This window comes from Seriola aureovittata, chromosome 13 (assembly GCF_021018895.1).
Source record: "Seriola aureovittata isolate HTS-2021-v1 ecotype China chromosome 13, ASM2101889v1, whole genome shotgun sequence".
NCBI lineage: Eukaryota > Metazoa > Chordata > Actinopteri > Carangiformes > Carangidae > Seriola > Seriola aureovittata.
The window spans coordinates 13,308,100-13,319,229 of NC_079376.1; the positions used below are offsets into that span (position 1 = coordinate 13,308,100).

At 40.5% G+C, this 11,130-nt stretch overlaps 1 protein-coding gene across 1 annotated transcript in view; it reads right to left on the bottom strand.

The window, feature by feature from the left end:
- The window catches only part of mboat2a (membrane bound O-acyltransferase domain containing 2a), a 40,738-nt gene extending 30,611 nt beyond the window's left edge, over nt 1-10,127 (bottom strand). Inside the window, exon 1 of the mRNA XM_056393194.1 lies at nt 9,817-10,127. Coding sequence (XP_056249169.1) covers nt 9,817-9,900 — 84 coding nt within the window. The 5' untranslated portion in view covers nt 9,901-10,127. The remainder of the gene's footprint in view (nt 1-9,816) is intronic.
- Nucleotides 10,128-11,130: the final 1,003 nt, after the last annotated feature.

Sequence of the window (11,130 nt, forward strand, 5' to 3'; positions counted from 1 at the left end):
TAAGTGACAGAGTAAGAGTAATTAACCAACATTCTTTATAGAAAAAGTCCGATGTGGGCGTCTTCTTCTTCTTCTTCTGCTGTCCCTTTACATTTCTCAATGAGCTTTGTTTGACCCCGCTTACCCCCTTAGATACATGCAAACAACTGCCAACCATTAAGTGTATATAATCAAATATGTATTTATATTTGTTGGCACCATTACAGAGATACAAGACAAACAGAGATATGAAATGATCAGCAGTATGTCTGAATGAAAAATGTAGTACGCTCCACAGAATGTTTTGTAGGGTCTAAACCAATAAATTGATGAAACTGTTGTCGCGCCTTAGATATATTCCTGCTGCCTGTGGATGCATGTCGCGAGCACAGTGCTGAATAAAGTAAACGCATTAACATATACACAAGTGGCATTGTTTGACATCTACTTTTGATATGCACATAACTCTTAGCAAACAAATGCCAGTGGTGCAGCCATTTGATTTATAAAATGACTCACTTGCACAAATAGACACAGGGAAAGAGACTTTTAAAAAAGAGCCCTCAACAGGAAATGTGGACAATTTTTGGAGCAAACAGACTTGCCAGTGGATGCTACTGTTATTTTCTTGGTTTTCAGACATCAGTAAAAATGAATGACAGTGAACTCCGGCAGTCTATGCAAGTGTAAAAGAGGGATATTGTACAGTCAGAGAAGCAAGGTGGCTGTTATTTATCCATAATATTTAGCACATTCAAGCAGATTTTACAGCTACATTTCCAAAAAGGCTTTTGACAGGCCGCAGAGAATGAGCCTGAACGTACTGCACCCCGCTGATGGCTGTAAATGCTGATAGAGAATGATATTAAATCATGTTTTTATAGTTGAGAAGCGAGAGTCAAGGCCCTTATGCAAAGCACTACGCGCTAACATTTTGCAAAACAAAAAAAAACCCCAACCAATAAACCAAAACTGACCAGAGCCAGAAATGCAAGATAATTTGTCAGTAACCATTTTTCCATTTAAAAAAAAAAAGAAAAAAAAAAAAGTTGTGTAGATTTTTGATTTCATGCAGGATGTGGCATGTGGGGCCGATGCAGCTGAGAGAAAAGTGAGTCAGAGTCAAATTCTTCATCAAGGGGCAAAAACACCAAGCTACCGCCTGCTCGTCACTTCACACGTCATTGCATTCACACAGTGCTGCTGAAGCACAAATCCTGTTACTCATGAGACTATGCCTGTAATATCTCAGACAGCCTCCAACCAAACTTTAATCACCACCTTCATGTTTGAACACGAGGCCACAGCTGCAGATCCTCAACATGGTGTGTATAAATGTTGCCGTGCATGATCAGTCTTGCTTGGAGAAAAATAGGCTTTGAAACGGCTTGAATAATGATGCAGTGCAACTTGCTGTAATCAGCATACAGTATCTCTCTATCTCTCGTCTTTGATTCATGCTTCACTCGTCAGTCTGCATGTTTCTGAAAAAGTTACTAGACTGTAACTCATTACTTAAAAATGGAAATTGGTCATCCCGGAACATTTTGTCCTCTCTCTGCTGGACTACCAGTCCTGTCGCTCTGAGGTCTGAACCCAGAGGCAAGAACACCCAACAAATATATAAGCCATCATTAATGAAGACTGAGCCTCCCTGAGAACCATTACAGTACATTCCAGTACACAAACAACTGCCTGTGTGTAACTTTTAGAGGACACTAAACACAGAAGAAAGATACTTAGACAAGCAGTAAAGAAGAAAAAAAAAACAAAAAAAACATGCAGCACAGAGCACCTTAGTGTTTCAGAAGCCCCAATCCTCAAGAACACAAACATGCCAGATCAGGTTAGTCAACTGTTCAAGAGTTAAATGGACTTAAGAGACATGAGCCGTAAGAGCAGCTCCCAAATTTGACTTATATCGTCAGTTAATGTAAGGCCCGTGTAATTAAACCTACAACTCTTTAACAATAGGTTGTGAGTGAAGGGGAAGTGGCACTGACTCCAGACAATATTCCTAGCTTTGGCAACCACTAACTGGATGAAAAAAGAAAGCACTCAGTTGCTATGATACAGCAGCATATATGCAAAAGTCCAAGAGTCCTCAGTGGTGTGCTGAGAGTGGCGAGACAACCTTTATACAACAGATCTTCACAAGTGACTTAGCACTCTGGCAGGAATCTGCAGTCAAGTAGTCAAATGACCAGTTGTAAGTGTTGACATCGAGAGTGGAGCGTTGGGGCTTAATAAAGACTGTGCAATTCACAATAAAAGTCCACTTAAAACCTTAAACCTTCACAATAATGTTCAAGTATCAGAACTGAACAGGGGGCAAAAGGCAGTTGTTTTTTTTTGTTTTTTTTTTTTTTACAAAAGTCACAAAAGACTGAAAATGCTTGGCAATTGTTACATAAGCATGTTAAGTAACTGACATTTGCTGGCTGAGTGAATGTTCTGTGGTTGTTCTACTATGTTATTGCTCAGATACTGTATGTCACTACTGACGACATCAACTAAGGCCCAATTCTCACTGGAAGATCTCTCATCTGAAGCCATGTCCCATTGATGTCTGTAATTTACATCTGGGTAGAGAAGTAATCATCAAACTGAGTGGTATACTCCTTTACGCGTGGATTATATGGTCACTTGTGGCACAGGTGATCAGGGTCAAGGAAATCAATAGCAGATGGCCCTGCGGAGTAAACACTGTTAATCAATTCCGCATTTAGTGGCTGAACTTTTCAGATGATAGCGCAACTTGTAGTCAGTGATGATCAATACTCAGACTGACCATTTAGTGGAGCAGAGAGCCACTGAAAAATAATGAAACGGAGGGTTGGTGAATGAGTCTTATCTGTTCCTATGAAGGCGATTTAGCTGAATGCCCTCACTCACTTATTTCAATGGAGTTACAAGTGACAGTGCAAAGTCACACTGATAAATATTCATGTCCTTTCATTTATACTGGATGCATCTCCTTCATCCTGTTGGACTCGTGGCCAAGCACAGTGAATAAACCAGAAAGGAGCAGCTGTCGCAAATAATCTAACAGTTTTGTAGAGACCACATTGACCTCAGCAATATGGTCACATAGATGCTAGCTGGCCTGGCCTGAAATTGAATAGAAGAGCTAACAAAATTTGTGAAATGCCTTGGAAACGGACTATCAGATATCAAAGTGAACTGTGGAGACCCTAACCAGAGGCAAGTCTTCAAAGCTGCTCTTGCTTGTTATTCATCTACAAATTTGCAACATCAAATATGTCTAGTTGCTTGGCCTGTACAGTCATTTGCAGCAGTTAAGATGATTCCCTCTTTTTCTACACTGTACCATGCAAACAACCTGGGACTCCAAGTCCAACAGTGCAAGGCTTTTTTTTTTTGTGGCACAGAAACCCAAATCACCCTGAAAACACCCCACCATTACCAATGGAACTCATGAGTTAGTAGGCTGAGCCATGTGGACATCCACTTTTGTGGCCACAGTGAGTACTTCAGAGTGAGGAGGGATGACAGATGCACAGATTTCCCAGCCTATCTAAATCTAGTGAAACAGCAAGCCTGTGTGTTTTGCTCAATTACAGGGCACTAAACAAGATACATCAACTACATTTTTCCCTATATCTCTGATAACATAACACGGGCCTTGTTTCGCATGTGATTGATGCTTTTAGTATAATGGCTGTGCAACACCATGACTGCAGGCAATAAACCCTCACCCATGGAAGTCACAATAATGCTTTAACCCTAACAATACAGGACAAAAGCACGGTAAATATGATCAAACAGGCTCAGTGAGGCAATATGGCATTAATAAAATAAAATTGTGTTAAACTCTGCAAAAAAAGATAAATGAATAAAAAGTCCAGAGAGTTTAAGGGCACACACTAAACACAAAGAAATCTACTTCAATATTACATAATGACCCATTATCAGATCAATACAGATTATTTGTCTTCATCCCAAATTAAATATTGTACAGTGTTATTTATACTGGGTAAACATGGGAATTGCATGACCCTCTGGCATAGTCATACTGTCAAAGGTTCAATCCTTCTACTTCGCAACAGACAACCTTCATTAAACACAAGATCATAAAGTCTGAGCCACCTTTATCAAGAACTGCTTATTTGTAACCATTACTGCGTTGTCAACCATCCAGTAATGTTAACAACATAGCCAAGTCTTTCCATATTCCCCAGGAGGAATCACACATGCTTGTGTTGTTGATTGTGCACCACAATAACGGCAGCAGTCAGCAGCACTCCATTAGAGAGAGCCAAGGGGAAAGAAATCAATTGGAGGGATAAGACTCCCCAGAGGGCAGCCAATTAAAGACAAAGGGGAGGTAGGGAAACTCTGACGAGACCCGAGGGCTTAAACGTAAGACAAGTGGTCCCGAGCTCAGGGCTTCGGGGACTCAGTAAGCGGCGAGAGACCTTTGAGGGAAGCCAACATGAGATTCTTCGGGCACAGCTATCCAAAAACCTTACGACCCTTCAAAAATCCACTCAAAGATGGAAATTTTAACATTAGGGCTAATGAGATTAAAAGTGTGATCGCTTTACAAGGATCCAGAGATTTTATGAATAACTTTGAGTGACGTGACCCACCCATTCATTATATGACAGTATTAGAGTTGTATCACTGATAGCAGGGAATTGTCAGTGGATAAAAGGAGAGCTAGGAGTCAAACCCTCAGTACTGTGTGGGCTCACAGGCCTACAGGACAATAGCCTGGTGGAAAATGCAGCAGCAACAACAAAAGAAGGCTTGTTATCATGATAAAAGATGTGGCTGTCGACTGACAAACTGCAATCCAATATGTCACATAAACAGAAGACTGATTGTACAGCTGGGCAGCGAGCCTTTTGTGACCGCAGGACACACAGCAGCACCACCTCTGCACTGTGAGCTGGTACCTATGAGGCTGCATCATTATATTCAACATTGCTGGCTCACTGGAATGATTGATGAGCTACAGAGCCAACATGTTGGCTGCATATTCCTCAATAGAGGCATTAGAAGCATTACGGTTCTGCTATTCTGAGATAAAAAAAAAAAATTAAAAAAAAGCAAAGCTGGAAAACTGACATTTTCTTTTGTTGTGTGATTTAAGTATGGGACACAAGAGAGAGCAATGTCGTCTTCTGGCTATCATTTCTCTGTAAGTAGAGGCACTCTAAGCGCTCCTAAGAGACGTCCTGCAGATGCAGGTGAAAACCTAGAGAATGCAAGCATCAGAAAACTTTACCAAGTGAAGTCACCTTTCCCTCGAACATTTAATACAAAGAACAAGAGCTACAAAATGCAAACTAAATATTGAAGGACACATGTGACTGCACACAAATAACATGATGATGATACAAAAACACAGGGACCTGTTGGTACCGTAAGGGCACAAACCCTCAGAAATATATTAGGATGCAAGACAATGAGGAGATGAACAAACAAACAGTATTTTGTGAAGGTTCATTGTGTATGTGAAGGAGCCAGTGGAGGAGCCCAGCTGCTGCATATTGAAACAGCTGCAGCTGTAGAATGACTTCACAGCTGATAATACAAGCCAGTTACAAAAGTCCTTTCTCAGAGGAAAAAATTCCTCCAAGGTCAGCAAAAAGAGGAGATGCCTTAAATTAGATGTTTCAGGTGGACAAACCAGGGCTTGTTTTAAAGTTTTTCAAGCTAGTATTTAAACCACAGCTTTGGCAGTTAAATAAAGTACCAAAGTCTGTGGCATTGAGTCATATATCTGTTGATATTTTCCTTTTGAAACAGCATATTGTGCTTTGTGATGATATGAAGGAAAACACAAAAGTGGACCCCGAAATCAAACCTTGTGGCACACCACAAATGAAGTCAGCATGGAAAACATACTGGTTGCACATTGCCCATAATCTGCCATGAATAATAGTGTTAATGCTGCCTAATATCAAATGTTATGCTAAGGTTTAAGGGACTGAGATAGAGCAGTATAACATTTACATTTAAAAAAAAGAAAAAACAAAAAGTAAGTCTGTGTGTTATGTGGTGAAATAAAAGACAACTAAACTTTTTTTAGATAAAGAAAATAGTTGCTGACAGAAAAGGTAGCTTGAAATCAGGCCTGGACTCCAGCAGGCATTAGAAGGTATAAAGCAATAGCTGAACAAGTGGCTGTTTAAACTATAAGGGGGGGGGGGGGCATATAATATGCTATAAAATGTCAAGGATTTTCCTGATGAATACTGTCAGGTCAACATCTACAAGACTAGGAGCAGCACTTCATACTGTATATGACCTTAGCTCCACAAGGTTTGTGACAAGCATGGCTAAATACAACCAACTTCAGGGCAGACGCAGCTGGGGGTCAGGATGTGGAATTTTGAGCCTATAAAACATTGTTTTCATTTCAGACCCCCTCAACCAGAGTGGGTGAACATAGTGTGTGTGTGTGTGTGTGTGTGTGTGTGTGTGTGTGTGTGTGTGTGTGTGTGTATGTGTGTGTGTGTGTGGGCACACAAAAATATAGTAGGAGGCTTTCTTTAAAGTAGTAAGAGCCTGTTACAAAGAGGGGACAGGCCATGTGTGATAGAGTGAGAAAGAAAAGTAAAGAGAGAGGCAGAAGCATAGTGTCAGTTGAGATTTCACAGCTCCCATTATAGCTCTGACACAGGCTAGTGCAGAGGACTGTCTCTCCCATGGGCTACTTACAATCCTAACAACATACAGTGAGGTGCTACATTATCATAGCTTCATAAAAATAAGTGTCATTTTCCGTGGTACACACAGGTCATACTGTATCCGAGTGGCTGTATTGATTTCTGTGGTGTTGACAGCAGCCCTGGCACAGTAGGACTCCCAGTTGGCAGGAAGCTAACAAGCCACATTGTCACAAGGGTGACACCTGTCCAACAAAGTAGTGGGGGCCATGATAGCCCATGATTATGTGTCCTGTTTGTGCAATGCCATTCTTGCGTTCTCAGCCAGTATTTATTCAAATAGAGAGAATCAACTAAGCATAGCCTGAGGCATAAGACTCCAAGAGTCAATACCAATATTTCAGTAGACAATTACATGACAGAGCGGGTGACTTCTCATTTCCTGTTAAGCACATCCTCTGTCTACACCGCAGTGGCACTAAGGCAAAGGGTTTGGAAACTGTCAAGACATAGAATTAGCTGTGGAAACTGTAAAAAAAAAATATATATATATATTTTTATGATTGATAGTTGTGACACTGTGGTCAAGCAAATGATCAGATTTAGCAACGTAGCTAACAACTAAATTGTAGCAATCTTGATACAGTAAAGTCAGCAGCCTTATCAAAACACATGTTTGATCTCATATAAGCTTGGACTGTATGTCCTCATTAGAGGAAACTTTTAATACAGTTTTGGACAAAACAATTCTAAATTACATTATTATAATTATCAGGATTTTTCTAATACCTATTTATCATCATTTTTTATTATTATTATTACAATTACAAATCCAAACAGAAGGCAACTCATTGTTCCACTTATTATAGGCATGGTATGAACACACTTGAACTCCTTTCCAAGTTCAGAGAATTATTTGTTTCTAGGATTCAGACCAGATCCTTTTAAAAGCTCAGTTCTTGCCATGGAACATTCCTGTCGGAGGTTGGAGCGCTTGAGGGTGGAGAGCAGAGACATAATGATACATTCCAGTCTGCACATGCAGGTAGGATGGAGCTCTTGTTGGGCCTGAACCACAACAAGAGAAGGAAGTACATCACATGGTTTGGTAGCAGTGGACGTGATCTGCTGATAAAGAAGTCAAGTTCATATTTGCACACAGCTGTTCATTGGAAAAATTTCAAATCCACGATTTTGAACATTAAAATTGTAAATAGTATAATGCACACCTGTAAGACAAGTGGGTATACAAGATAACTAAATCTTTTTTAAAAGTGGGTGTAGAGAGTTGTTTACTGTATTTTGATATTATTTCAAACATGAAATCTTTACAACATCTGAGCCGAGGATACAAATATCCTCCCATACACAAATTTGTAATTTCAGGTATCTACAAAAAGGCTTTGCTTAGGTCCAATCAGAAAAATAAAGTAAGTGTGGAGCTTCTGCCTTGCATGTAAAAGTATTTGGCAGTAGGAGGAAATAGGCTGATCTGTATGTGACCCCATGCTGATAAGAAAAGAGTAAACATAACAACAATTGATTCTCCTGCCGATGATGTGGGAAAAATGCACATTAAGGCTACACCAGCATAGAAAAAAACTCTGATTGTGCTCTTTACTAGAGAGGGTTGTTCAGACTGATGTTGTCATTTGGCGAGGGACAAGACAGTGGTTTTGACCACACATAAACTGGAAAGCCTGGAAATCAAGTTTAATTCGAGATCACAATGTGCTTTCACAGAACAGAACACCACCTGATGTTCTTCCAACAAAGACAATATCTGTAACTATGTGCCTAACACAGGCTAGCTGTTTGAACTATAACTCAGAGGGAAATTTCAGCCTCCACCGTGTAAAAACATTGAAATCACAATGTACTTCGAAGGAAACCACTGTGGTTGACAAGGGATAATTCTTTCCTCACATAAACCGCAGCTGCACTTCAAGAAATCATAGTATCAACAGTTGAGCCAATAGCGTAAAAGAGGAGAAACTGAAGTGTTGATTGGGTGTACCTGGGCTCCAGAGAAGCCTGTCAAACAAACCCTGAGTCACTGATCCATGCTGACAGGACCGGAAGCTTCCACACATAACCACAAGCCATCTCCAGCGTATAAGCCTCAGTCATTGCTATGGAAATGTACTTTGCATATATGTGTGTGTGTTGGTGGGTGTGGTGCATGAGAATCTGACGGTGTAATCGTTTACAAAGCAAACATTTACAAGTTGTAATGAATTCCTTCAGCAAAGTGTATAATATAAACTGCATAATATAACCCCAATATAATCCTGCAGATGAACCACACCTACAGTAGCTTCCCAACTGACAGAGAAGGTGTGGTGCCCTCTCTCAGTGAGGACGAAACACTGATGTCAAGGAATGTCATGTGTGTCTGAAAGGACAACACAAAACACATGTTTTATGACTTTCTTTTGTCCTGGTTTAGGTTCATAAATGTAAAACTCCATGAGCTGTGACACCTACAGTTATGTAGCCTACTTTTAAAATATAAAATTTGCGTCATAGTAACATATGGCTTGCATGGCTTTCTCCAAACTAGATGTTCTGAGGTGGCTGTGAATTTAAGGACCACTGAAAAACCATATTAGGATGATGACAAATCCGAAATCTAATTTCATTCTAACTGGATCAAAATACAGGTTCCTAAGACTCTAAGAATCCATTTACAGCCCATTTTTTTCCTAACACATACCAACATTTTGTTGATAATGAGAATACAGTTACAATAGAAGCAGATTAATCACCTCACACTCTGCTTTATGGCTAACTTCAAGTGAATGTTGAGTGAAATTTAATTCAATAATCCAGATTAAACTAGTGATCCTATGGAAATCAGATCAAAGGATCTCTGAGGGTCCTCGGACCCCACGTTTGGTAACCACTGGATTAGGCTCTGGGCATCGAAAGGAAGAGACTAAAGGCATTAGCTGTGGTGCAGCTTGACAGGGTACAGGCTCACGGTGATAGTGAAACGCCGACAGTGATTTTGTGTAGCCGTTTTGAGTAAGTCCGCAATGTATACAGGCTAAGCTAACGTTTGGGAAGAAAAGCGATGCGCATCATCAGCCTCTGCTAACGTTATGCTCACAAATGCTAGCTAACTGCGATAAATATGTTGCTTAAAGGACATTTTCAACTCACGAATCCATATTTTTTCCATCCAAAAACATACCTGGTCGAGAGGGAGATTGATAATTTCGCTGATTGGCTGCAACAGAGTGGATCCAGTACATGATGCTGTCGTTTGGGTAGCCATGCTTGGTCGGGATCCCTATATCCTTTCTCTCTCCTTCCTCCGGTTCACTTCACTCCCCTCGGCCGCGGCGATGATAAATACACTACTACAGCTGCCGCTGCTGTTGCGACGAACTGGATGGTTGTAATCCACAGCACACATCAATCAAAGAGTACAACACCAAGGCGAGATGCTTTACCGACCACCTCATCTTTCGCCGAACGCCCGTTAGGAAGTCGCATTTTTAGCTAGGAGTCTATTAGAGTGCCTCACAAATATTGCTGTATGCACATATGTGTATTTGAACTAGCTTAAAGAGGATTTCTTTTTAGGTCTTAGCAGCCTGCTCCACCGACAAAAATGATATTTTTTCGTTCACGGTGGCTGCTGTTGTGAGCATGCGCGGTAGGTCTGGTGGAGTCAAAAATTAATATTCTCACTGGTTTTTACATGGAAAGAGAAAATGTGCCGTTCACCCAACTAACCTATATTTAGGTCACTTTTTTTTTTTTTTTTTACTAGGCCTATATATATATACACCACCCACGTCGGACACAATAGTTACTATTATGGTTGAGTAGGGCGTGAACTATCTTGACAACTGAGCACCTTTGGAAACAACAAAAAATGGTGTTCGTGTGGGTGGAGAGATGGCGACCCAGCCCTCCGTAATAACCATCTATTTTGACCTATCGTGTAGAGAAAGTGAAACCCATCACCAATCCTTCTTTATAAATGGAATCGCGGGGGGGTCTTGGATTACTGACGTCAGGGCAAATTGAACCAAACTATTGTTTTATATGACCCCACACACGCATTCACACACACATGTTTATAGCATTCCACACGTGAAGGAGAAAAAGTGTGACGTAAGGTGTGTGTGTGTGTGTGTGTGTGTGTGTGTGTGTGTGTGTGTGTGTGTGAAGGAGAGAGAGGGGCATGCGTTTGAGAAGGCGACCACAATGAGGCCAGCAAGGCCTGGATCTGCACTGGCTGTACCGATCTTATTATCTGCATAAAAATGTCATCGCTATCTGGAAAGATGTGATACTCATCGATGAAGATAATATATTTAATGATATGGTGCAGATATTTTTTTAAATCATGCACAGGACAAAATGTATTCCTCAAATACCTCAAAAAGCAAATGAATATGTTTGTTATAAATGTAATGTTAGGGCTATTTGTTCACATCTTATATCACTACATGTACCAGAATTAACTGTATGTCAAATGTATATTATGTTTTGT